The sequence below is a fragment of the Centrocercus urophasianus genome, unplaced genomic scaffold (genome assembly GCF_019232065.1).
Source record: "Centrocercus urophasianus isolate 14NV4802_14NV808 unplaced genomic scaffold, USGS_Curo_1.0 seq_16, whole genome shotgun sequence".
Lineage (NCBI taxonomy): Eukaryota > Metazoa > Chordata > Aves > Galliformes > Phasianidae > Centrocercus > Centrocercus urophasianus.
The window spans coordinates 23,763,004-23,790,580 of record NW_024884711.1 but is presented as its reverse complement, the minus strand read 5'-3'; the positions used below and the strand labels follow the sequence as shown (position 1 = coordinate 23,790,580).

Genomic DNA, 27,577 nt, shown 5'->3' with positions numbered 1-27,577 from the left:
ATGCCGGGCGCAATTGGGCCGGGGGCGGGCGGCGCGCGGAGCCTCTACCGGCGGATCCTGCTGCTGCACCGGGCGCTGCCGCCCGCCCTGCGGGAGCTGGGCGACCGCTACGTCAAGGAGGAGTTCAAGAAGCACAAGGGCGCGGGGCCCGCAGAGGCACGGCGCTTCCTGCGGGAATGGGAGGCAAGTGCCCAGTGAAGCGGCGTTCAATGGCTGCCCGGCCCGGCCCCGCGGGTGGCGGGGGAAGCTGCGGCGGGTCGGGCCGCCTGGGCACGCTGGCAGCCCAGGCAGCGCTCTCTGGCCGTGCCGGCCCGGTTGTCCCCGCGCTGCCGCAGCCTGTGCTTGTGGCGGGGCACCCCTCTCCCTTGCCCCGCTGGCAAGCAGAGCAGCGCTGGGGGTCTGTCGTTGCCTTGTAGGCGTGTGACCACAACTGTGCGCGCATCTATATGTAACAATTATGTAATTAGCTATCTGTGCGTGTGAAACAGATGTGAAATTACGGGGTGTCATTTGCATGTATGTTACATAAATATGTATGTATATATAGCTACACGTGTAGCTGGTTGTATAATTACGATTAACTAAATATACATGTGTAAATAGCTTCCACATGAACTTGTATTTCATTTTTGAGTGGTATTGTTGCCTTTACAGAACAGTTCCTAGGGCAGCAGGCGTGATGGAGTTTGAACAGTGCGCAAAGCTCTCAGGCACAGGGTTTGGATTTTGGGTGCTCGTGTGTGGAACCAGGACCTGGACTCAATGATACTTATGGATCTTTTCCATCTTGGAGTATGCTGTGATTCTGTGACATTTCACAAGTGCCGGAGGGGAGGGACTCTTTAGGTGGCTGGGTGCCAGTCAGGTGCTGACAGATCAGTAAGCCCAAAAAAGGCCACAGAACAGGGAAATGTGACAGATACTCCATAAAGGAAAAGAGCTTTCAGTTAGAGCATCCAAACCGTGATGAAAGACATACATATATGAACCAGTAGCGTGCCTTTGCAGACCAGAAAGCCAACCATATCCTGGGCTGTTAAAGGAAGCATAGACAGCAGGGCAGGGGAGGTGCTCCTGCCCCTCTGCTCTGAGCTGTGAGACTTCACCCGTAGTACTGCATCCAGATGTGGAGTCCTGAGTGCAGGAGAGACATTGACCTATTGGAGAGCACCCAGAGGATGGCCACAGAAATGATCCTAGGGAGAGAATGCCTATCCTATAAGGACAGGCTGAGAGAGCTGGGGCTGTTCATCCTAGAGATCAGAAGGCTCTGGGGAGGCCTGAGCGTGGGTTTTAGTATCTAAAGGGAAGATAAAAAGAAGAGGATAGGCTCTTTAGCAAGGTCTGTTGTGATAGCATAAGGGGAGATGGTTTCAGACTAAAAGAGGGAAGATTTGGATTGGACATAAGAGTAAGTTTTTTCACGGTAAGGATAGTGAGGCACTAGCACAGGTTGCCCAGAGAGGTGGTGGATGCCCTGTCCTTGGAGACAGTCAAGATCAGACTGGATGGGGCTCTGAGCTAGCTATAGGTTTCCCTGTTCATTGCAGGGGACTCGGACTAGGTGACCTTTAAGGGTCCCTTCCGACTCGGAAGATTCTAGGATTTTATAGACAATTAAGCCTCTAGTTAATTTTCATACTCACTGAAATGTTTGTTTTTTTGACTTTTGCTTTTGTATTCTCAAAATTATTTTCCTCGCCAGGGAGGAAAGTTGAATTGTTTTCTCTGCTCTGTGTTGGGAGTTGATTAGAACAGGTGGTGTGCAGAGCTGCAGACTGATGGATGGAAGGGTGCTGGGGGAGACCTGGCCCAACCATCTGTCTGTTAGGTACGCAGTAGCTAAAATGCAGGGAGTAATGCAGATCCATTAACCCAACACTGGGGTGTAAGAAGGGAGGGAGAGTGCTGCCTGGTATCCTCCTTAGAGGAAAGGAAGAAGTATATTTTATTTGGTGCTTACCAACTGATTGATGCTGAAATTGGAAATTTGGTATCTTCTTTGCAAGTGGCTGATGCTATTATAATTCTCAGTTGCAATTTATTTGGTAGTGCTCAAATGTTTCTGCTTTGCTGTTTCCAGTCTTAGCATGAGCTAAAAAGACAAGTTGCAGGTTACTATTTTCAGTGGTAAAATCTTCCTTACAATATTTTTTAAAAGGAAAACGGTGTTTACACTGAGATATTTTTAGCCATTTCTGTGAAGTGAACAAATAGTGAACACCTTTCACAGTTTAAAAATGTTTTAGAAGTAGATTACAGAGAAAACTGGGAAAAATTAAATTATGAGGAAAGGAATGTGAATTTTGAAACCTGGCATGCATTGCTATTAGTTATGATATGTTCAAAGAAATGAAACTAATTTAATAACTGTTTTGAGTGCGTGAGCACTAAGAACTTTGCAAATACACCTTTCTTCTAACAAGATGCTGGGATGTATTAGCAAGTGGTTAATGTGGCTCTTCTCATCTTTCCTTTAATCTTTTGTTTCTTTCCGGGATTTTTCTCCCCCAGATTATTATCTGTTTCAAGGGTGGAATTTCTAAATCAGACCTTTGCATTTCTGGCCTTTGGGACTGTGCCTCTCACAGCGTGCTGTGGTTTGCGGCCCCTGAAGGCCTGAACCAGGTAGCTGAGGTATTCTGTAGAAGACTTGGATTAGCCAAGAGCAAGATTAGCAAGATGCTAATGGTGCTGGTGGGCTGATGGTTAGGCTAGATGATCTTAGTGGTCTTTTCCAACCTTAATGATTTTATAATTCTTGTTAAAACTTCTACGGTGCTTTATGGATAGGGTCAGACCTTGTGTGTGGGAAAGTGCCTGAATATGCTGTTTTACAAAACAGAAATGGAGCTGAGCTCCAGTAAGATATGGGATGTGTTGAAGGTCATTGGTTTGAACACACAGTCTGTGTTTGTAAGGTTGTTGTCCTCTTATTTGATCTGTATTTACAAATTTACTATTTAGCAAACTGCCTAGCATTTTAGTCAGTCATTAGGGTTGCTTCCAATGTTTTTTCACCATGCCATTTTAAATCATGATGCTGTTTCAAGAGAACTGAACACATGGTTTGTTTATCTGGGAAAATAAACTGTGCAAATCCCCTTTATTTCTCCTGAAACATGGTGAAAAATTGTAATCTTTTAAATGCATTAAGAACAACCATTAGAGGAATTTTATTTTTACAGGGTGTTCAAGCACTGTAGCTTTTAAAATTGCTACAGTTCTTTAATATTAGGTTCTGTTACACTGCAGTAAGGAAGAACCCAAATCTCAGCGAAGAAATAGAATGGAGCTTCTAATTCTCAATGGGTGCAGTCATTTTGAACATACTTACAGTACACAGAAGCACAAGTAGAACATTAAAGAGAGATTTCTTAGATTAAGTTTAAACAGAAATTGAAAAAAGTGTTGAAAAGACCCCCAGATAGTATTGTCTCAGTATGTGGATGATTCTGGAAGAATTCCTGTACTGCCCTAATAGTGCTGCAGTATCAGTTTGCACTAACAGAGATGGGAAAAGAACTCTTTGGTTTATAGAGAAAGGGGGAAATTTATTGTTCTATCACAATTTGTGCTAGTGGAAAATGCCATTTTATGGCAAATCCAGAACGACTTGAGTTTAAAAATAGATAAAGTGCGCTTTGAATATTCTTGGAAGAGTTCTTTAGTGAATCAAAACTGGTAGAAATACTCTGCAGCTATATGCAAATTTGTATAAAAGTAGAACAACATAAAAATTGTGTTTTTCCTGTCATTTCTGTTGGATTAGTGCTTTGCTTCTTGAGACCCATTGGGAAATATTAAAGGGAATTGCAAAGAAAGCACGCTTTGTTGTTCAGGAATTATGGCTGTTCAGGTAGATTCAAATTAAGTATATCAATTATTAATGTATGCTCCTTCCTATTTTCTAAATATTTAATATTTTAATTAAAATAATTGGTACTCACTTACAGGAGGTGGCTGATATAATTAGATTGATAGTGATTATTGCCTTGGAATGGTATTGAATTAATGCTGACAGATATGGTAAGTGAATTAGTTCAACAGTCTTCTAAATCATATGGTAGCTGATGAGAACGCTTACATAAGAATAGGTAATATTAAGGTAATATTGATTACTTCATTCCAGGTTACAAATGACATAATGTAGAATATTCAGCTAGGTAATTTAAGTATTTGTTTTACATCGTTTACATAATTCTTCTTTTAATTTTGAAATAGGTAATTTCATACTTACCTTGTTTAAAAAGTCTGACCTTGGTAGATTGGAAGATCTGGACTATCTTGAGATGAGCAGAATCATTCTGCAGAATTACATGACATTTTCTCACATCAGAGAGATAGAATAAATTGTCTTTGAAATGCTTTGGCCTTTTTTCACTCAGAAAGTCTTTTCATAAGCTTTCAAATTAACTGAGACTGACTGGGGAGCTGGCATCTGCTGTTGTACACTGAGAAGAAAGGTGACTATTTTTCATTGCTGTTAATATGGCTGGGCATTATATTGGCAAAATTAAGATGAAACTGTATCTCTCTATCTGGGGAACTGGTCCCTTAGCCTCTCAAGAATGGCTAATTTTTCTAGTTAACGTGATATCAGAAATGATAAAAGTAATTATCATTCATCAAATTTGTTTTCAGTTTTGCCTGGCACTTGCAGTGTTTGATTTGCTGGAATGATTTATGGCATGGACCCATAATATCTCTCAGGGCACAGCTGTCACGATGCATCTCCTTCTGCTGGTGACTGGGTCTAACAAATGTTTTCCTTCTTATTTCTTTTGGCTAGTATGATCTTCCTTCCCCCTTTTTGATTTATTTTTAAGCTTCTTGCAATCAAAAGCACACTGAGAAATTGCAATGAGAATTTGAAGAGCAAATGACCAAACAAATTGACTGGGCAGACGAGGAAGCTGTTGCCAGTACTGGAATCAGACTGGAACAGGAGTGGAATGTGGGTTGCCTTTTCAGCAAGTGTATGGGCTGTGTAAGTCTGCAACTGCTGCTAACTTTCTGTATTATGCTGTAAGTTTCTGTAAAGTACATTATATGAGTGATCTTCTCTTTGCCTGACAAAGAAGTACGTATTTTTGGAAGTGAAATATGACTTTAAGGTTTTTGCCATTTTATGACTTTTATGAAAATTGTGAAATAGGATTTAAGAGTAATATTTCATTGTAACATTACCGGATACATTGGAATTTGCTTTTAGTGTTTTTTTATGACTATCTGGGTGAAAACTTTCTTATTCAGAATAAATTCCTATTGAGACTTATATATTTAGCTGCTACTTAGGGTAGCCATCGAGTCTTAATTTGTAAGCACTGAATTGGAGGCAGTTTCCTTTATTTTCTTTGATATCTCTCAAGAAGCAGGAAGGAATTTCTCACTTCTCTGAAAGCTGAATAGTTATGGCTGATAAATGAAAGAGCATGTGGGATTTGAACATGGCCAGATGCAGGAAATCATCCTGCTGCCCTGACCTTGCGCGTGGGGTGACCTGTTCTGGAGCCAGATCTGAAGTCTGCCTGTGTAAGATGGCAGCTTTTCCTTGGGGCACCCAGGGTTTGGTGAGCTCCCTGAACCAGCTATTATGTCCAAAAATCCCTCTGACAAAAAATAAAAATAAAAGAAAAAAAGAAGAACAACAGCAACACACACAAAAAAACAAAACAAAAAAAAAATCCAAAAAAACCCAACAACCAAAGAGCAAAAAAAAAAGCAACAAGAAAACCAAATAGCCAAAGAACCAAAATGAATCGCTATAACAACATTTCTTGGTAATGAAATTCCTTGGCTTCACTCCCATCCTTCCAGTGCTCCTTCAAGTGTAGGATTAGAAGCAGGAGTGGGAGCCCGCTTCTCTTCTGCTAAGGCTCCAACAGCCTGGGGGTTTTCTGATGCGGAGGAGCGGCCTGGCATGTGTGGGGTCTGCACCTCATGGGAATGAGCACGGAGTACTTGTCAGCTAGAGAACAGTGTTTTCTCCACCAGATTCCTCTGCCCACTCTGACGCCAGCGGTTCCTTGTGTGTTTGTGGCTCTGGGTTGGTGTGGTACACCATTTGATTAAGCCGCTCAGTTTAACTTGTATGGAAATATACCACTTTTTTTTTCTTTTTCTTTTTTCCTTTTTTTTCCTGTTTCAGTAATAGTGTGGTCTGGATTTAATGGAAAGTAAGACTTAAAGGCAAAACTGAGATTTTGTTTTAGACCTTGATATGTATTTTCCAAATTCATAAGCTTTGACATTGGTATTCTTAATGCTTATATCATGTTACCATGCCAGTTATGCAACCAGATAACATGCATCTCAGGGTCCTGAAGGAACTGGCAAATGTGGTTGCCAAGCCAGTCTTCATCATTTTTGTAAAAGTCATAACTGTTGAGTGAAGTCCCTGGTGACTGGAAAAAGGGAAACATGGCTCCCATTTTTAAGAAACAGAGAAAGTAAGACCTGGGGCACTACAGGCTGGTGAGCCTCACATCTGTGCCTAGGAAGGGCATGGAACAGATCCTCCTGGTAGCTATGTGGAGGCACACACATGATGAGGAGATGATCTGAGACAGATGGCATGGCTTCACCAAGGGCAGATCTTGCCTGAGCATTCTGGTGGCCTTGTACAAAGTGACAGCATCAGTAGACAAAGAAAGAGCAACTGATGTCATCTACCTGGACTTGTGTAAGGCTTTTGACATGGTCCCACACCAAAACCTTATTTCTAAGTTGAAAAGATATAGATTTGAAGAGTGAACTATTCAATGGACAAGGAATTGGTTATATGATCATAGCCAGAGGGTTGTTGTCAAAGGCTCCATGTCCAGGTGGAGACCATTCACCAGTGGTGTCCCTCAGGGGTCAGTCTTGGAACTGGTGCTCTTCAACATCTTTAACAGTGGCAATGATAGTGGGATTGAGTGCATCTTCAGCAAGTTTGCTGATGACATGAAGTTGAGTGGTGCAGCTGGTATGGCAGAAGGAAGGGATGCCATCCAGAGGGATCTGGACAAACTTGAGATGTGGGCCAACATGAACTGAATGAGATTCAACAAGGGCAAGTTCAAGATTTTGTACTCGCAGGCGTGAATACAGACTCAGGGAGAAGAACTCATTGGGAGCAGCCCTACTGAGAAGGAATTGAGGGGTTCTTGTGGATGAAAAGCTGCATGAGCCAGTAGTGTGCAATTGCAGCCTGGAAGGCCAGCTGTATCCGGGCCACATCAAAGGAGAAGTGGTCAGCAGGGAGAGGGATGTGATTGTTCACCTCTGCTCTGCCCTTGCAAGGTCCCATACTGTGTATGTGTCTGACAGTACTGAGTCACATATACATGTCACAGTACTGAGTACTGTGTCCAGGCCTGGTGTCCATAGCATAGATGTTGAAGTGGATCCAGAGGAGGGACACAAAAACTATTAGAGGGCTGGAGCAGATCTCCTGTGAAAAAAGGCTGAGGGAACTGAGCTTGTTTAGCCTGGAGAAGAGAAGGCTCCAGAGGAACCTCAGTGCAGCCTTCCAGTACTTAAAGGGAGCTTATAAACTGAAGGAAGACTGACTTTTTACACAGTCTGATAATAATAGGACAAGGGAGAATGTCTTTAAGCTAGAAGAGGGGGGAGATTTAGATTAGATGTTAGGAAGAAATTCTTCACTCAAAAGATGATGTGGCACTGGCACAGGCTGCCCATTGAAGCTGTGGATCCCTGTCCCTGGATGTGTTCAAGTCCAGGTTGGATGGGGCTCTGGGCAGCCTGAGCTGGTGAGTGGCAGCCCTGTCTACAGCAGGATATTGGAACTAGATGATCATTAAGGTCTCAAATCATTCTGTAGTTCTGCAATGATATGTGTTGTTGTGTCTGTGCATGTAGCCGGTGCATTGGCTGTCCTGATGGATGTGTCAGTCTGCTGCTTTATTTGCAACTGTTTTGATACAGCAAGAAGCACTGTGTGAATTACTGGGGACACAGCAGATGGTTGTGGCTGCCAGTCTCTCAGGTTATTGTAAACTGTGGAGTAAATGCCACTGAAGTGGTAGAACTTAGTATAAATATGTGGTGTGCAAATAGTTTTATAAATTTTAGATAATTTGGTCATTGTATGCATTCGCGAAGTATAGGCAGTGCCTTTGATATTTTGTGTGGGATTGATTAAGCCTGAGCTGTATGGGAAGTTTTATTAATTACAACTTCGATAGAGAAGCTGAGATTGCTGTATAACAGGTTGAATCTCTAATATGCGTAACAGTTCACTCCTTGCATTCAATAGCACTTGCCTGGGAGATGAGCAAGGATCTTTATGTTAATGCTTGCAGATTCGTATGCTTCAGAGGAAGTTCTGTGGCTGCCTGCTCGTGGAAACTTTTTTGATGAATCCAGCTTTGTATCAGCCAGCTTGTGATTAGATGTCTGAGTAAGAACATGGCAAAATCAGATGCTGTAGCAACATGCACGGGAATGGGATGTTTGCAGAATTGTGATTTTAAAAGGTAATTCAGGTTTCCATCTAGTGGTGGTATTAAATTCTGTCTAAACCAAAGGAAGCACAGCGTATTCATAACTGTGGTATGTGAAGCGTTGTAATACTTGTGTATGTGGTTGAAACTTAGGAAATAAAAAGCCTAAGGATGCAAATTATGTACTTTTACAGCACGTTACTCCGAGAGCCTCCAGATTTCTTTTTTTTATATTGAAGTTATAATAATCAAGGGTCAATTATATTAATGGTATGCAGTCAGATAGTACTCTTTGACTCTAGCAGTTTATTTAATTGCTGCAAATTAATCTGATTCTACTTCATCAGTGTTCTGTGACAGACATTTCAAAAGGTTTGATTTGATACAGGTCTAGAAATCCTTAACCTCCAGGTTAAGTTTGCAGATGGAGAAAATACCTCAATAACACATCCACCAGTCTTGTGGACTTGTATTTTAAGACTGTAGCAGGTTGAACAGAAAACCAGGTTTAAACCATATTTGCAAATTTATAAGAATTTCTGATTGTTTATGTTTAATTGATACATTCCTTCTAGCATTTGTTTGGCACTTGTTTGAATACTGCCAGATTGTAGTGTCTATAAGCGTGGTAGGTGTTACTATGTTTTCAATGCATTTCCACTGTCAACATTGTATAAACACTGCCAACTTACCACAAGTGCTGTCAAGTACTGTATTTTGTAATTACTGCAGTAATATCACGAGTGCTGTAATTGCATGTACTGTATGGATATGCTTTTCTGTTCTGTGTGCAGGCACAAAATTGATATTTTTAAGGTGAATTAAAATGGAATCTGGAGCATATCTAAATATTTCTTTCAGAATTGCTTTTTCACATTTCAGCATTGTACGAGGTATCTACAAGTCGTTCTGTACAGATGGGAGGAGTTTCAGAGCCCTGAACTTGTGCAGCACATCTAGATGTGTAGCTGATATGTTTGAACTCATCAAGGCTCCCTTATACAGTTTACTAATGTTAGTGTCAGTTTTGCCAAGACACCAAACCTTAGATTTCAACTTCATAATCTTGTCTTTTGTAGCATCTTTATCAATCTTTGTTTTGTTTTTGCTGTCTTTCACAATGCCAAAAGCTTTGCGTGTTTTAAGACTGAAGCTGATTCTATGTCTTCTAATTGATATTCTACCATTCGTACTGCAGCTCACTCCTGCACTGGGCAGCAAATTTCTGGCAAAACATTTTTATTTCTGTGTCTGGAAGTTGCTAATTAAAAACCACTTTTTAAATTTTTTAATTTTTTTTTTAAGGACATGATGGAAACATTTATTTAATCTTAGCATCTGACAACATTTGTATTCATTGATTTTTAAAGGTCATTTCCAGAAGTTAATGTCAATGAGATTTTTCAAATGAACTGTTCATTATACTAAAAGTTAGTTGCAAGTAATACTACAAACAGACTTTACTTTTATTTTTAGGCTTAGTGATATGTGGAGAGCTTGAGTGCTGATAATATGCTCATTTCTTGTTGCAGAGATACTAGTGAGAGACAGAGCAGACAAAGGCAAATGTGCATAATGCACTTTTTACCTTACCAGGCTAAACCTCTGAGTTGATCTTCTACCCATCTTTCAAGAATGGCTAGTGCAGTAGAATCATAGAATCGTTTGAGTTGGAAGGGGCCCTTAAAGGTCACCTAGTCCAACTCCCCTGCAGTGAACAGGGGTCCCTACAGCTAGATCAGATTGCCCAAAGCGTGGACCAGCCAGACCTCAACTGTCTCCAGGGATGGGGCATCCCCCACCTCTCTGGGCAACCTGTGCCAGCGCCTCACTATCTTTATTGTAAAAAACATTTCCTTTGTATCCAGTATAACTATCCCCTATTTTAGTATAAAACCATTTCCCAAAGTAGATGCACGTTCCCTTGTTACATGTGATTTCCTGAATGATACAAAATTTATACACTAATTTTATGCTTTTTTTCCTTCCTGAATTATTCTTATCCATAAATTAGAGGAAGTTAACAGGTGATTACATCATTGCAATATTATCTCTTTATTCTTTTCTGAATTTCTGCATTTTTCTTTTCTGAATCTGAAGCAGAAGAACGGTGATGAAAGGGTGGGAACTTAAGACAACTCTCCATGACTGTCGTGAATGAAGGTGCTGAGTAGTGTCAGTAGTATTAAAATCTGCATAGAACAAATCAGAGCAACTGCTTTGTTTTCTGTAGACCACAAAATGCCACTTAGCTCATAATCAAGCTTTTGCCTTTTTCAGTTGCACAGTGTTAGGCATATGAGTTATGTAATTGACTTGAGTTTGTGTGCTATATGAGGTGTAGTAACACCATCTGTATAGTCTGTCTTGATGGAAGAATTTGTACTACATTAGCAATCTTTCAGGCTCTGTCACCTTCTGACTTCTGTCAATAGTGCCCTCACTTGTAGTTTGATAGCTGATTTTAGACTTTGGTGATACATCAGAAGTAATTATCGTTCATAAGATTGCAGTTTTTGAAGTGTACACGTGATGGCAGCAAATACCTAAATTTGTAAGGCACATTTATCTACTAAAAACTAGTAGGATTTTGAGTTTTCTAATATAAATTAGTTAGAATTTTCACAGCTTGAATTATTGTTATTTATTGAAAACTATAAATTCATTAAAATACTGCTGAAGATTTTGTGAAGGCTTTTTAATTCAAAAATTATATTGCATTTTCTACCTTCTGTGGCCATAATCTATTTAGTGGTGTTTTCTGGTTTTGATGTGCACCAGAGTAGTTTGTTACTGGAGCAGCAAAAGCTGGTAGCTGCCCAGGTAGTTTGCCATGTTTGGTGGTGACCCTCTGATCCTTTGTCAGAGAAGAGGAGACGCACACCATTCTTTTGTCCGTCTTTGTGTTTCCCTGGCATTCTACCTGCTGACTCCTTATTGTGCTGAAATTTGCTTTTCTGAAGCCTGTTGTTGGTTTTTCTCCATTTGAGAAACGTCTTATCTCTCCGTGGAGACACCTCTCATAATCTGCTCCTGCCTCCCTCACATTGCTCAGATTACATCTCCCAGCTGGATCTGTAGATGAGTCAAACCTGCTACAGCAAACTAATCTGACATAAACACCCTGCACAAGCTGCTGCTATATTGAAGTGAAAAAATCCTAACCAAATTTGAGGAACTTAATAGCTGCTGGTGTGTAACTCTGCTTCTGACAGACATCGATGTGGTAAGAGTCCCTTTTTTTTCCTGGAGCTGGAAAGTTCTTGGAGTTCTTCAAAATGTTTTACTCATTGTCTTGTGATCAAACAGTTGAGTGTAATTGGTTTTCTTCTGTTCTTCCTCTTTAAGCCTTTCTCTGGCACAAGAAAGCTAAATGCTTTCTTCTTCCATAACAGATGCATGCTTTTGGCATAATGTATTGCGTTTTGTTTTTCATTTCTTTTTCCTGTGCCAGTCATTCTTTCTAAGTTCTCATTTGTTGTGTAGATCACTAATAAGTTTTCCACCAAGTGTTCTTGGTCTGATGAAAGGACCCAGTGTGTCCCTATTCCTGAGCATGCCTCATCTACATATTGGGTGCACACGGAAGTGAAATTCCTTTGCACTGCAGCCCTCTGCTTTCCAGCCACAGGCATCTGCTGCTGTGGGAGTAGGGAGGGAGTCCTCACTGGAGCCATGAAGACGCCTCAAGTCTTGCTTCACCTCAAGCATCATGTGGAAAGCATAGGTCAGCCTTAGGCCATGGTACCAGCATGTTGCTTTGTTCTTCTTTGTGCTGAAATTTCTTGCCTTGCTCTGTGTAGTTACTTCATTTACTGTAGTTTTGCATTTGTTTTAATGTGTAGAATTCGTTTGAAGGTGTCTGGCAGAAGAATATGATATCCAGTTGTTTGCTCGACCTCTTGAATTTTTAAGTTCAGTTGGTTGTTGGCAGCGAAGCATACTGTTGAGCTTTTTAACAGCCATTGTGGTGAGTTACTGTAAGAGTTGGAGAGCCATGATGTGAAGAGTTTTAATGAAATAATGAATATATATTGTATCCTCAATGGTTTAAGAAAGGAGATCTTGTATAGCTGTGTTTTTTTTTTCCCACTGCTTCTGCTGCTGATTAATTGATGAAAAGAAACTTAATGGGCAGTGTCATGTCCGTGGGCAGTACTACCTTTGTTATAGCTGAAAGAAGTTTCATCATTAAGAAAAAGCATTGTGCTCTCGATCAAGAAGGAATGAATGTTGCTTTGTGAAAACTGTGAACATTGGTTATTATTTTTTTAAGCTTGGTGAATGGGGTGCCTGTCTCCAGCAGATGCCACTCCAAAACAGGAGACTAGTTTCCCAAATTGACCAGCTAGAGGAAAATAGTTGTGGTGGCTCTTGTTTCTTAGAAATGTTGGTGGCAGTTTGCCTGATATCGTCTTTGTTTCCATTGATAAGAACAACCTGTGCTGTAAGCAGTTAAATATTTATCTTTTAAAATGGAGCTGTATCAGCAGAGAGAGTAAGGTGTTTCTGTTCTTCTGTATTGAGTAAGGTGGAGATTAGAAATCCTGGGACTCGAGAAGTGTCACTGGAGGGATTCTGTGTGGCAGAAAAGTGCCTGTGTCAGGATTGCTGAAAACCTATAACAAGGCAGTGTGTTAGAAACACAGGGCTCAGTGAATTTTAGTAAGACACACCCTTACAAAACCTTCACAGACATGTTGAGAAGAAGATGGCCAAGTTGTAGACCTGTCTGCTAAGACATACTGGGATGTATTCATCAAACAGCAGAGGTTGCCAGTATCTCAACTGGCAAGATCTGAAATAAGATTTTACTAATGAATTGATCCAAACAAGAATGTGACCGCTACCTTGTTTTTCCCTGAGTTGGTGGTGGCACAGCTGTGGTGACAGGACACTGAGATGCTTTAGGCTGGAAGGTGGCCAGATCAGAGGGTGGTGAGTGAAGCTGGAGGAGCAAAATTGATCATGACAAGGTGTTGTCTGCCTGGATTGTGGAATAGGACCCCAGGAAACAGATTCATCTGAAGAGCTTTCAGGTTAGTGAGGCAAACAATGCTTAAACAATTTCTGTGTTTCTGGTACAGAGAATGTTGGACAAAATAATGCATTTCCAGCATGCTGCGGTTTGTAGCGCTGCTGGCAGAGGTAGGGAAGGCATCTGCTAAATGCTTGCTAGTTTTCTTGCTATTTCATTTCGGCTTGCTAGATAGAATCCTGTCACACTTTAGAGGTTATTGAAGGTGTGCTTGATTCCTTGTAAATGTTCATCTGATACTTTGTGGCTGCTGTTGCAAAATGTGGGTTGCATTTCAGCTGGAAAGGAGGTTTTGTTCTTCTTTCCTCTTGCGTATTGGACAAGCAAAGCTTTGATGGCTGTTTCAGTGAGAAAAAAGATAAATGCATTCTGTTTCTTTACTGAAAATCTCTGCCAGTGAAGTTTTGAGTTTGTTTGTTGCAGAAGAATTAGATGGAAACTTAATGTAAAAGCTAGATTATACGTACATTCACAAAAAGCTGGTATTCTGATCCGGCTTCAGTAAATCAACTGAAAGTAAATATTTGCCTTCTTGCTCACTCGTGCCCTGGGCTTGCTCTTCTGAAGGCTGAGCAGTGCGGCCTCTCAACCCTTCCTGGTGCAGCCCGTGCTCTGGCCACCGCTTTGCTGAGGTTGCTTCTGTCAGACTCTCTGCGCATGCATTCTGTTGAAGTGGATGGCCCAAACTGCTCTGACTGGATAGTCCAAGTGAGATCCAGCCGAGGCTGCTTGGAGCAAAGGGCCCGAGTGAGATCCAGCCTGTAGTTCTCCCAGTCTGGCATCCGCTGTGATGCTGTCTCATGTGGCAGAAAAAGCTGTTTGTGTTGGATTTGTTGCGTTGTGTTCGGGTTTTCAAATGAGCAGCTGCATTACTTTTGATTGGGAAATGATAAAATGTTCATTTTCTTAGATGATGTGAAATTTTTTTGCATGTTCTTAAGCACTGGACTGAAAAAACACTCTGCCAGAATCCTGAGGTTCTGCTGCTTTGAGGGGGCTGAGAATTTGTTTCTTCTTGCTTTTAATACATTTTTTCCATTTGGGATTTAAATGAAATATCTTGTATTAATTAGATAATAGGTTGGGAAGTTCTTGGAAAGTAGTGTTAGCTTCCAATTTTTTTTAATTGTTTAAGTAAAATCATTCATGTTTAGCCATTACCTGAGAAGAATATTCATGTCTTTAATGACATTAATTGCACGTAATATGTAAGCACGTAGTGGAAGCAAGTCATTTCTGCTTTTACTTCACAGCGTTCAAAAATAGATGTTTGATAGAATTTTTAGGTAAGTTTTAATTTTTACTGGTGATGCAGAACCTTGGTGTTATTTTGTTTTTCCAAGGTTACAATTGTGTCCCTACTTTTTTATTGAAGAGCTTACTGAAAGTGTGTTACTGTGATGTGTAGAACACTTGGTCTTTTGACATCCAAACCACAATAATATTAGACCTTTCCTTGTGATTTCTGAGAAAAGATTGAACTTACAGTTTTCCAGTGTTAACTGGAAAATTCCCAGAGCTTCTGGATCTGAAGCAGAATTAATGACAGTGATAAAAGCCAGAAAGCCATAATTTAAATCTGCATTCACGATGGGCTGGTACTGAAGTGCAGGCGTGAACTCTGGAGATACATGTCAGCATCCCCTGTGGTACAGCCCATTGCTTGTTTGCCATCCAAGAATAACAGCACAAAGAACTGAAAATCACACTGCCTGGTTTCGCTCAGTTATTTGTTTAATTTGTATGTAATGTAACTGTGTAGATGTGATGTTGGCTGCAATTTTTGACGATGTTTAGTATACTTTAGTTTAATTTGTGAGATTTGGTGTTATGGAACCAGCATCAGTCATATAAATTACATATCTGGCTGAAATGAAGGTTAATGTGCTGAGCAGTTGCTGGAAAAACCTTTATGGCAGTGGGCAAGGACTTAGAAAGTAGGGTCATACTGGACGTGGGTGCTGTCTCCATCCTTAAGTTTTATCATTTTGTTTTTCATGTTTTGTTTGCGCACTTATTTGCACACATATGCACTTGTAATGCACAGCAACAGGTAAAGGTAGGATTAAATTAAGCATCTACGTCTGTATAGACATCTTGTTTGAAAATCAATTCCGTGATATCGATGACTTAGTTCCAGTTAGTTGACAACATTACAGTTTTAGGATGCATTAGCTAAACTGGAATCAAACAGTGCTTCATCTGAATCGATTTAGAAGGCTAGCAGAAAGCAGGCAACAGCATTAATGGTTTTAATTGTAAATAATAGCGCAAATGAGCTCTTTGAATTAATTTGGCTTCATGTTTTCTTTTCACCTTCAGATGTTCTTCTTCAGTTGTGCCAGATGACTTCTTGTGACCCCTTGTGCTATTTAGCCACCCCATTTGCTGATTAGGGCCTTTGCTGTAGCCATGCATCCATCAGAAGCACATGTTAACTAAGTTACTCGCCAAAGATTTCTGTTTTCCTTGGTAATGCCACTTTACTGTTTTCATTTGTGAATAGACTGCTTGTAGGCAGTGTTGTGGAGGGAAGATGGGATCCTAACGATATTTCAGATAGGTGTGATATTCTTGACAGCACCAGTGGCAGAACTTTCCCGGGCCAATTCTACATGCACCAAATGCAATAAAACACTGTGCTGCATTCTGCAAGGAAAGGTTTTTTGTTTTTTTTGCATAACTGTGGTTTTTGAAGTCACTCCTACAATGGATATAACAAGCAGTTACAAGGAGATCTGTTTTGGGTTTTTCTCATAAATGAATACAGTAGAATGCAGATGATCCCACTGCTCTTCTATAGAAAAAAAAGATGTGCAAAGGTATGCATGCAAACCTGTATAGTAGCCTTATAGGGCTAGTACAGCTTAATTCTAATAATATAGCTTACTTTCTGTAGAAACTTTGAGCAAGTTTTATTCACATTCCCAGTGGATGGCAGATAGAGATTTTTCTAGATCTTGATATGTAGTCAGTTTGAAAACTACTCTTTTCCAGGTCATTGTACACACTAGAAGAACATGCTTCCCAATAAGGCATAGATAAAAAAATGCAGCAGCTTATCATTCACACTAATGAAAAAATATCTTCGTATTAATGTGGAGAGAGCATTTGAACAAATGCAGATGTGCCATACCAAAATGATTAAATAGTACGGCTTAACTCAGAGCAGAGGTACTTTGTCTCGGGAATTTCAGTGCACAGGTAGAACTGTTGTGCTGCACTTCCCATTTCTGCTATCATCTATTCAGGGAAGCTGTTCCTGCTCCAAATGTCAATGCCTTACCCAAAGCTGAACAACATAGCATGTGGCTGTTGAAGCACCTGGGAGGTTGGCAGCCACAGAGCAGATCTAAGCCAGTCGGAGCGATCTCAGCATGGTGTATTTGCTTTTGTGAAATGTTGCCTTGATGTTTTCACTTATTTTTAAAGATCTTTTAAATTGTAAAGCAAATTAACTTATGTTCTAGCTCAGCAATACCAAGTGTGTGAAAATTTTTTGGAGTAAGCAGGCAGTCTGAATTATTCTTGTGAAAGCTTAAGGTTTTCTTGGCTAAATGTTCATTCATCTCAAAATACATACAACCCTATTTGACTTACTTGGTTTCCGTAGCTTGTTTTTTGTCTCATTTAATAATTCAAAGGAAGCCACCTCTCATGTTAAGAACACCTTGTACATGAGCAGAAACAAATAAGAAGCAATGAAACAAGATTTGGATGAGTTCATTTTGAAGTATGTGTTGTGCAGAGATTATAGGACTATATATTCAGGCTTGAATTTGTTATATATTTGATTTTCCCAAGAGCAGTAGAGAATATTTTATGGAGTTTTTCAGAATTGCTTTCAAATTAGTTCTCTCTACAGGTACTTTCTTAAATTTGGGAACTTGTTCAGCAGGTCAGGAGTTGGACTCAGTGATCCCTGTGTGTCCCTTCCAATTCAGGATATTCTGTGATTCCATGATCAGTGAAATTTTCTCGCTCCTTTTGCACTTCATCTTTCCAATCTTTTGTTCTTCTGTGACAGCTCAGCCCTTACTTGCTGTAATGTGAAAGATGCTTTAAAAATCCTCTTTGGATAGAAAGATAGAGAGTGGCTTGTAGATGATCACAGTGGGTTTTTTAATTCCCCAAATCTGGAGGTTTTGATATAGTAGAGATGCATCCTCTTTTACAGCAGCTCTTAAATGCACTGATGATGCATTTGCTTTCTTCAGTGAAAAATTCTGGCAATTTCTGAAATAGTTCAGAACAAGTTAAAAACCAGGTTAGAGTTGTAGGCTTCAGAGTTTCTCCATCTCCAGAAACAGGAAAAAAAACCATACAGGAAAAAGTCCCAGCACAATATTAGGGTTATGTTTAGAAAGGCAACTTAATTTCTCTGACCTTTTTGTCTGCACTATTATATCAGAAGACTTTCTGGCTGCACGCTTGTTATATTGCCATAATTTAAGAAAATAAAGCAGAGCAGAGGACCTTCCATTACAATTTTGAGAGCTGCAAAACAAAAAGGAAGGAAGAGCTGTGGTATGTTCTATTAGGGAGTATAGGAGATTTTTGAAACAATTTATTTAATGGAAGTAAGTTTATATGTGTACAAAGTGTATTTCTTATCTAAATGTGAGTGTCGTCTAGCATCCTTTGGTGCTCAGCAGCAAGAACTGGAAAAGAACTTGCCCAGAGTGTAGCACAGAGGCTAGTGGGTTAATACTTTTGCCTTTTAACAAGTACACATCAGTAGCGTGAGTAAATTGTCTTTACTGCAGTGCGGTTTCACAGATATAAACCAGTATGTTGTCAGTTGCTTTAAGGAAAATATTTTATCAGCATGCATTTATTTTCATAGAAACGATGTATTGCTGCTATTTAGAAACAACACGGACTGCATTTTAACAGGAGGATTTTGGTTAACTGCATGGAGTTATTTCTTCAGAGTAGAACTTAAAAATTCCTAGACTGGATGACATGCTTGTTTAAGTAACACCCAAAAAGGACTCACCTGTGTTTCCCAGCGGCAATACGTTTTTTATTCTTGAAAGAATACAAGTCCCCCTGTACGCAGGCTTTCTTTATTGACAGCTAGTCACTTTCATTGTGCTGCATGAGGAACACACCTTGCAATGTGTGTGTGCCATTTTGTTGGAAAGGTGGGCCCATAATCTTCCACAGCCCATTGCTTGTCTGCCTTAAGTACCACTGCAGGGTGTACATTTCAGCCAGTGTTACTAGAGGGAGGTGGTGGAGTCACTGTCCCCAGGGGTTTTGAAGAAATGTGTGGATGTGGCACTGAAGGCCATGGTCAGTGGGCATGGTGGCGGTGGGTTGAGGTTGGACCAGATAATCTCAGTGTTTTTTTTCCAACCTTACTATTCTATGATTCTGTGATTTTCAGTTGCCAAATTTGCTTTGGAACAGAGAGTATAGAATATGTTCAGCTGAAACTGGGGATGCTTTTGTCCATCCTGAGGGACAGATCTGACGTCCCTCAGGTAATAACCTTCTGGACTGCTTATTAAATATTGCCCATAAGGTTTTACCTAATTCATTCAATCGCATTATTCTTGTGTGGGTCCATTTCAGTGAAAAATTCATTGCACCCTCGGCAGAAATGTTATTTGTGGTGTCATTGAAATCAATGCAAGGCCCTATTTACAGATGAAATTTTTGTTTATACTTGAGATTTTTTATTGTTGTTCTGCTACCTTAAAGTTTTGGCTCTAATAAGCATACAGGAATGTAAGTAATGGAAAAATAAGGATACCAAGTTTCTATATGTATGCTTATGCTTCATTGAGTATAAATTGAATAGAACATACATGGAAGGCCTTTCAGTAGTATCATCAATTGGGATATTTAATCTTCTGCAGCCAGCAGTCTGGAAACTGATGTGGTTGTCTTGGAAACAGGCTTTATTTTGCTTTTGCAAATACCTAGATATGAAATCATTGTCTTTGAAAATTGGGTAGTGATATGATACATTCTCAAAGAAATAAAAGCAAATTCAAGGTGCTTGTCCTCTTTTTGAAGAATTGATGATGTTTCTATTGTGTGCTTTAATTGTGGTTGTGTGACTATAGTTCTAAAACAGAATGTAGTTTTCTTTAACCTAAAATGTCTGTTCTTATTGCTGATATTTGTCTTGGAGTTAGCTGCAGTAAAACACTTTGCCAAGATTTTCTAGCTTAATATTTAAATAGAAATATTGCAGTGTAACTAGTGTACTGAACAAGTTACATTCCTAAAAAAATGTATTGATGCTATCATTTCAGGTCTTATCCCTTGCCCCGCTTTAAATGAACAGCTTGTGATTAATCCTTGACTCTTCTGTGAGGCTGTAGCACAAGACTTGCCAAACAAAATACCAGGAGTAGAGGAAAGTGCACAGGATCGCAGGAGAGCTGCCTTGCACTGTGTGAAGTGTGAAATCAAATCTGGGTGGATAAATAAGCATCTTTCACATTGCTGAGGATTTAGTAGGATTTGTATAAAAATGTGAAAGAGTATTCATGAAAGAAGTGTGACTTCTGTTCTTCAGTTTATTAAGTTCAATGGGGTTTTGATGTATTTCTCTTCCAAATATTTTTGTGTCTAGCACCAATTTAAAGAGCTTTCTAAACATTGGTATGTACTTCGGAGAAGGCTTTTTTTTTTTCTTTATTTTCCCCTTTCATTCTTTTATGGCTTATTTTTAAGGGAAACTTACAGATTGAATTTTGCAGCCTGTCCATAGGAAGAGAGGGGTATCACAGGAGCTTGGCAAGCCACTGGAACTCAGTTTTCTGACCATCTCTTTGGTCTTACTTCCAGTCTGTTCTTCCTGTTCCATTTCCTGTGCTGTGTTTACATTTCAGTTTGATCTATTTTCAGAACTGAATTGATCAATTTATTTCTCCTTAGGAGTTTTCTATCCAGCATGTCGCAAAATCGTGGAATCATAGAATGGCTTGGGTTGTAAGGGACCTGGAGCATCATCAAGTTCCAGCCCCACCCTGCTAAAGGCAGGGCTGCCAACTGCTAGATCAAATACTAGATCACATTGCCTGGGGCCCCATCCAGCCTGGCCTTAAACACCTCCAGAGATGAGGCATCCACAGCTTAGATTAGATTAGATGTCACAGAAAAGATTTTTACTGAGAGAATGGTGAGATGTTGGATCAGCCCACAGCCGCTCTGGGCTGATCCAACATCTCACCATTCTCTCAGTAAAAATCTTTTCTGTGACATCTAATCTAAATCTCCCCTCCTTTATTTTAAAACCATTCCCTCTCATCATATCACTGTCTGCCCAAGTAAAAAAGTTTATTTCCCTCCTGTTTATAAACTCCCTTTAAATACTGGAAGGCTGCAGTGAGGTTTCCACACAGTCTTTTTCAGGCTGAACAAGCCCAGTTCCTTCATCTGGTCTTCTTAGGAGAGATGCTCCAGCCCTTGGATCATCCTCATGGTCCTTGAGTGCCGAATATTCCTTTCTCCTTCACTGGAATTAGCTCAAGTTTTCTCTTTAAGACCTAAGACGAAGCTTATTGACATAAGATAAGAAGATCTTAATTACCATGGCTGCTATCAGATGATGCAAAAAGCTTTTAGAGACTGAAGTTTTGGCTTTGATACATAAAACTTATGTTGGTATTGTACGTCCAGAAAGAAATGATTAATCACAGCTTGTTCTTCCACAAATGACAGCTAAGTCACTCTGATATACTCTAATGGGGTAATTGATATGTGTTTACCTTGATGGTCAAACCACAAACTTTCCACTTTTACCTCATATTGCGATCTCATAAGTCTTATATGAAAAAGGAAATTAAAATAATGTATAATTTAAGCCGTAAGCAAAGCTGAATTGGTTCTTGAACTTTTTTTCACATTTTTCTAAATAAATGTCATTTCTTCCAGTTTAACAATATTAGTAAACTGTGTTAAAAAAGGAGTCCATTTGTACCTTCCTGATCAAATAATAATTCTCCATGCTGATTACTAAGTAGTACATAATTACATTCCCTGGCTCCATTTTAGCTGAACAATTTTTCATTCTCTCCTTCCAATCTGCAAACGAGCAAGCAACCGAAAAAACCAATCTCATATGGTACCAGTTCATTGTGGCTGCAGTGTGTGCATCCCTGCGTTACTGTGGTCACTGCCCTGAAGTTTTGGTTGGTTTAGCATCAGTCCTGAGTCTCTTGGGAAAACTTGATGTTCTTAAAGTTCTCTTGGCTTTTCTTTCCTGATGAAGTTTTAGAAAACTTTTGACATTTTCTGGTTGTTTCCAGTCTTCACAACCCAATGACTTTGTACTGCTGAAATCTGTTTTAGCCCTCTGCGTTAGAAATGGTGATGTGGTCTTTCACCCTCAGAAGTGAAAATGCCATGTAATTCAAACTTTTCTGAAGATGAAAAGGAACTGAGAATTTGTTGGTCACGTGTTTCACTTGAGGGTGTTGCTGAGTCTGACCTCAGCAGGGTTCCCAAACAGGAAACAGACTCCAGAGGAGGGATTACAGATTCATTCAAGGATAAAAGGTATTTTTTTGTCTTTTTTCTTTCAAAAAATAGTCCAACTAATAAACACATTCTTTTTAGCACAAGAAAGCAAGAAAGTTGTTTGAAGCCAGTTAGAGAAAGGAATGTAGTGATGAGACCCTCATGTCTGAAGGACGGTTTGTCAGGTTATCATGAGTTGAAGAAGAACCGTGTCACCCCACGCAGCCTGGGTCTGCATGTTTAGTTTCTCTTACAAACGTAACATTCATCAGTTTTACAAAATCCCATTGCAAGTGAAGACATCTCATGCCCCAAAAGTAAATGCAGGTTGAACAAAATCCTATAATTTCTAATTAACAGACCAAATGGTAATTAAGGAGGAGCTGTAACCACAAGCTGCACGAAGAACAAATTCTACCACTTGCAATGGGGTTCTCAGCTGCTCCCTGCTCTTGGACTTGTCTTGGACTTGGTCTTATAAGGTACCCGGTCTGTTTTATAAGTCTTCATTGTTCTGTACATAGCAAACCTCTGAATAAACTTACGTATTTAACACACTGACTTCTGCGTAACTTTCTATCTTTAGCTTCTCTATTATTAAGAAAAAACATCAAGAATGTCTGAAATTTGAAATGTAAAAGAAACAGCAGATTTTCTGGCTTGTACAAGCTTTCTGAAGGTGGTAAGTAGATCTTTAAGTATTTTTAGCCAGATTGCTCTCATGGAATGTAACTCGTGAGTCAGGTGAATGAATCTGGCATCGCGTGCCATGAGCTGTGCTGGGACTCCGCTCCATATCCTCTCACTACCCAAGAGCTGGAGTTCACAGTTTGCTTAATTTGAGCAGCAGAGGTTTGTGTGTGCATGCAAGGAGGATTGGGATTTTATTTAAGCTGTACCTCCAGCAAAACTGTGTGAACACTGGACATAAAGAAGGCTTGCTTATCTTTGCTGTTGTAATTTTGCACAGCTCTGCCTCTTCTATTCAATATTAGGCAATGGACTGTGTACCAATGGCATTGGTAGTGAATCAGATGCTAGATCAAGAAAATGTAAGAAAAAACATTGGCTTCTGTCATAAATCAGCTTGTCATTAGTTTTTTTTTTTTTTTCTTGTATATAAATTTATAGCTTAGCCATAGTTTTATGAAGATACCTTATTTCTAGTGCTGTAGTTAATGGAGCATGGTGTTCCTGGAGAGGCCTCATTGTAGCTTCTGAATGTAAGTGGTGTTTGTTGCATCAGAACTGAAATGTTTGATCTCCTGCCATACAGATGTTGATGATGTCCACGGTTATGTGGTGAATCTAATAGCATCTCCCAGCAGGAGCTGTGTTACAGCAGTGACCCGAATCACTATGGCCCTCCTCTGGCCGTGCTCCAACAGGTCCACATCTCTGTTGTACTGAAGACTCTGGATTTGGCCACAGTCCTAATGCTTTGGAATTCCGTGAGCTATATCCCCCATTTAAACACCACTTCTCTGAATATTTTGTCTGCAATTGATACTTAATTAGCTTAACAGAAAACAAAGCAAAGAGAGATCTTTTGGGGAAAAAAAAAAAAGAAAAGAGTAAGTCAGCTACAGAAATCTGTCTGAATGTATGTAGAAACATAAATCCAGTGTCTCTGTGCAATCCCAGCTGAGGGCATTGCTTGCTGTGCTGTCCATTTGCATTATTGTTTCTTCTCACTGCAGCCCTGGCAGCAGGTGTAATATTTTGCAACAGAACAAGAATTTGACAGGCTACAATTTGGAGTTAATTTCCAATGAGTGATGTGGGTGACCTGCCAGGCCAGGCTTGTTTTTAGATATCATCTTGAGGAATGGTTTAAAATCATTTGATATCACTTCTTGATGGCTGGCTGAGACGTTTAACAGGGCAATGAGCAGCTGCCGCTGCTCTGTCCCAGTGATGTTGTTGTTTGATCAGTGTTATGTCATTAATTTGGCTGTAAGTGAAGATGATATTTTGGAAGAGATGAAGGCATCAGCTCTATACGATGTTCTACATGTTAAGCCTACCTTTGTGGAGGACGCCAAAGAAGACAGAGAAGATGGTTGCCATTCTTCCCAGTACAGATGGGAATTTAATTTTTATTTTACCTTATAATTCAATCATACATTTTGCTGAACATTTCATATCATATCAGGTGAACGCTAGCCTGTCAGCGTGTACTGGGCAGGATGGCAGTCTGTCCATCTGGCTGTCAGGCAGCAGAGCTTTTGTTTGGGCAGTTGGGGCTTTTATTTTTGTATTTGATTTCTTCTAAACCTTGTAAGCAACAAGCTGACACCCTTTCCTTAATTAGTGATATTCTAAAACCTCAGCTGTCACCCATCCCTGTGCCATTCTGGTAAAACAGAGGAAAAGCTGTGTATTCACTTCAGATAGTGACCTTCTTGGAAAAAAAAAAAAAAAAAAAAAAAAAAGGTGGTTATTGATTACAGTAAATACTTTGTGAATTTCTGTAGCACACAGCTACAGAATCCACGTCATTCAATCTCACACCACAGTATTGAGGCAGCCCGATGGCTGAGCTCAGCTGCTCTCCTGCTCTCCTCTGCTGCCTCATGTACGCTGAGCATGACTCTGCTGTGCCTGCAGGCTGGTCTGTCTCCAGCTTTGTTTCTTCTCTCTCACGTACTGTGAGCACAGTGTGAACTGTAACTGGAATAAGATGCCCTTGGAAAATCTGTCGGAGGTTTGGATCACAGTTGCCAGAGAAGGTTTGTTGTATTTGGAAGATGTAGCTATATGTAAAATAAAAAAAGAAAGGAAGAAGTGATTTTCCTTGTTTGAGAAGGCTGAGCAGGGGTTTGTTTTGGCTCTGCTGTTAGAGGAGGTGCTATTGGTAAATAGTTACACTCTGTAAGTTCTAAGGAAAGCTGAAGCAAAAGCAAAGATGCTGCTTCTTCTCATTGCCGGGTACAGATTGTGATCACCAGATTTTGTGGTACATTCCTGAAAGAGCAAACGTAAGCTTCCTTCCCCTCTCCTGTTATGTTTTTAAACTTATTTCTGATCTTCATCTGGAGTTCTGCATTACAGTTCATATGCAGTGAGAAGATGGTGCATTTTCTGCATTCAAGTTGAATCTTAAGCGACAGAACAACATATCAGCACATGGTGGAGTGCTTTGCTGAGGGCACTGCTTCCAGGGCAGAGATTCTTGAACACTGATGGCTTTTCTCTGTTAGTAACAGTTTGAGATACGCTGCGTATCTTGTTCTATCTGTTTCAGTAGCTGTATATCACACTTCACAGTGGGTAAGATCCCACTGACTGGGGTGCGTGCTTCCCTTCAGAAGATCATTGGGGAGGTTCACTTGGGGCAATGCAGTTTAGTCTGTCTGAAAGGAGCACGACCAAGAGAAGTTCTCATGTTCAGAAGACCCTCTGGTCTTTGTGTCTTCGGTGATTGCGTGGTTCTTTCTGAACAAGATGTAGTTTTTGTCATTTGGTGTTGGTGGATTTTCATAGGTTGTGTAAGAGTATGATTGTATGGTAAAATGGTGTTAAAAGAAGTTGACAGGAATCCTGCATGTGTCATTTTTGTGACCTTTATATCCTCTCTTCATAGAACTATGCAGCGCTGATATGGCAACAAATTAATGACGACAAACAGAGCTCGAGAAAAAAGGCTGTATTTGGAATCCAACTCACAGAAGAAAAACTTAATGACTTCCGTGATGAGCAGATTGGGCAGCTGAAGGAGCTGATGGATGAGGCTACCAAACCTAAGCAAAAAATCACTATTTCTGAAGACTCCGAACACAAAAGCTGAAAGATTCTGAACATTTGACTTAATGCATACAGAACCATTTTGAAACTTCCTTTTCCAGCTGGGGTAGAATGTGATTTCTGTGGAATGATGGCTGCTGCTGCTGCCATAACCTGTCTGAAGGTGGTATCTCTGACTTTTTATGCAATTATGTCTGGTAAAATGGAATCATTATGACAATTTTATGTTAATTGCAGTGTTTTTGTTTTTCTAATGGAAGGGGGGGAGACTTAAAGAATTTGGTAATGCTAATTTGATGTTTTAAAAATAGAAGGTTTTAATTTTGATCAACTCGGAACAAAACTTCTTTCCATTTTTACATCATCCTCTGCTGTGAAGGGGAAGGTACAGTTAACATTTGTTTTTCTGATGTGGATTCAATAGACAGAACAAAAGTATGGTGCTGAAGTGCATTCATTTCAATGGAAAGAAATGATCAGTATTAGAAATGTACTGTTGTTAATTCTTCTTCAGCTTCATTGTGAAATGTGCTTTAAAATAAAAGATGAAATTCCTTATTAAATTGATTTTGAAGAAATCATTGGTTTATGAAGGAAATTATTTTATTCACAAATGCATATCTTTTTAAAAACCGTTCATGATTTTGTTCTGTTAGAGTTCAAGTAATCTTTAAAAGCTTTGTGTCCCATCCAGCTTGTTATTTTATGCTGAGCAGAATTTATAAGCACCTCAGTTGCCAAAGTTATCCATTCCATAATGCCGTGTAACAAACATCAGTGATATTTGGTAATGGGTCAGGTCATGAGGACCATGCATGCCTATTGTAATACACTGTTGCAACTAAAAATAACAATCCTACTTCGTCTGCTAAGAAAACACCTCCCTTACTATGCAAAAGACAGCTTTCATTTCATATTCCAAACTGAGTTTTATATTATTAGTTTTGTTCTATTTCTGGACCATTTGCTGTCTGTTACCCATGGAGTGTTTGAGATGGCATAATTTCTTTCCTCTTTGGGAATAACAGCTTTGACATGTAAGCACATTTCCACCTGTCTGGGGTTCTAACAGCATGCTGTTTGCCAGAGCTGCATGCCTGGTTCTTGACAGGGCAAATCTGGGGAGCAGGCTGCTTGTCTCTCCCATATCTGTCTTCCCATTTCTGAAGCCTTTACTGGGATTTTAGGGTGCAGGTTGCTCATTTCTATTAAAAGGTCAACTTCTAGACTCCAGCACAAGGTATGCTTGCAATTGCTGCAGTACACCTTCCTCTGGCTGCTCTGCTTTTTGTGTTGCAAGAGCATCCTTTAGCATCAAGGAATGGTTGCAAAGTGCCTAATCGAAGCAGAGATTAAAGGGCAGAGATGATACCCAGGCTGCAGGGCTGGGGTTTCCGAATCTTGGGTCTTGACACTTCAAGGACACAGAGTGAATTGCAGCTCCCTTCTACCTGCTGCTTACCTGGGCCTCACCTCAGTAGCAATGTGGGAAGCAGATGGGGCGTGTGCAGAAAGCCTGAAAACTTCTCCAATGTTGTTGTTCACACGTAACTAAAGCTTTTTATACTTCAAAGGCTATAGAGATCTAATCCAACTCCAGAATTTAAAGCAGAAGGATATATTGTGTTGTACCTTCAGATTTACAGTAACCAGTAATTTCCTCAGTGGATCTACTCAATTCAGAAACAGCGTTCGGATGTTTGGCAGCAGAGTTTGGTCCCATTCCTTGACTGCTATACACCTGTCTAATTCCAGCATCCACATTGTTTCAAATTTCTTTGGAATGCTATGATATGGGACTATGATTAACGTATTTTAAGCAATTTGTGAGTTTAATTGAGCTAGTAAGAAAATACAA

The 27,577-nt window shown here is 40.0% G+C and overlaps 1 protein-coding gene across 1 annotated transcript; it reads left to right on the top strand.

The window, feature by feature from the left end:
• Positions 1 to 26,297, top strand: SDHAF3 (succinate dehydrogenase complex assembly factor 3). Its single transcript, XM_042817514.1, has 2 exons — positions 1 to 183; positions 25,559 to 26,297. The coding sequence occupies exons 1-2, from the start codon at positions 1 to 3 to the stop codon at positions 25,760 to 25,762; spliced, it is 387 nt and encodes a 128-aa protein (XP_042673448.1). The 3' UTR covers positions 25,763 to 26,297.
• The last annotated feature ends 1,280 nt before the right edge of the window (positions 26,298 to 27,577 follow it).

Coding starts and splice junctions, on each gene's coding strand:
- SDHAF3 (XM_042817514.1), top strand. CDS start 1: ATGCCGGGCGCAATTGGGCCGGGGGCGGGCGGCGCGCGGAGCCTCTAC. Junction 184..25,558: donor GCTTCCTGCGGGAATGGGAG/GCAAGTGCCCAG, acceptor CTCTCTTCATAG/AACTATGCAGCGCTGATATG.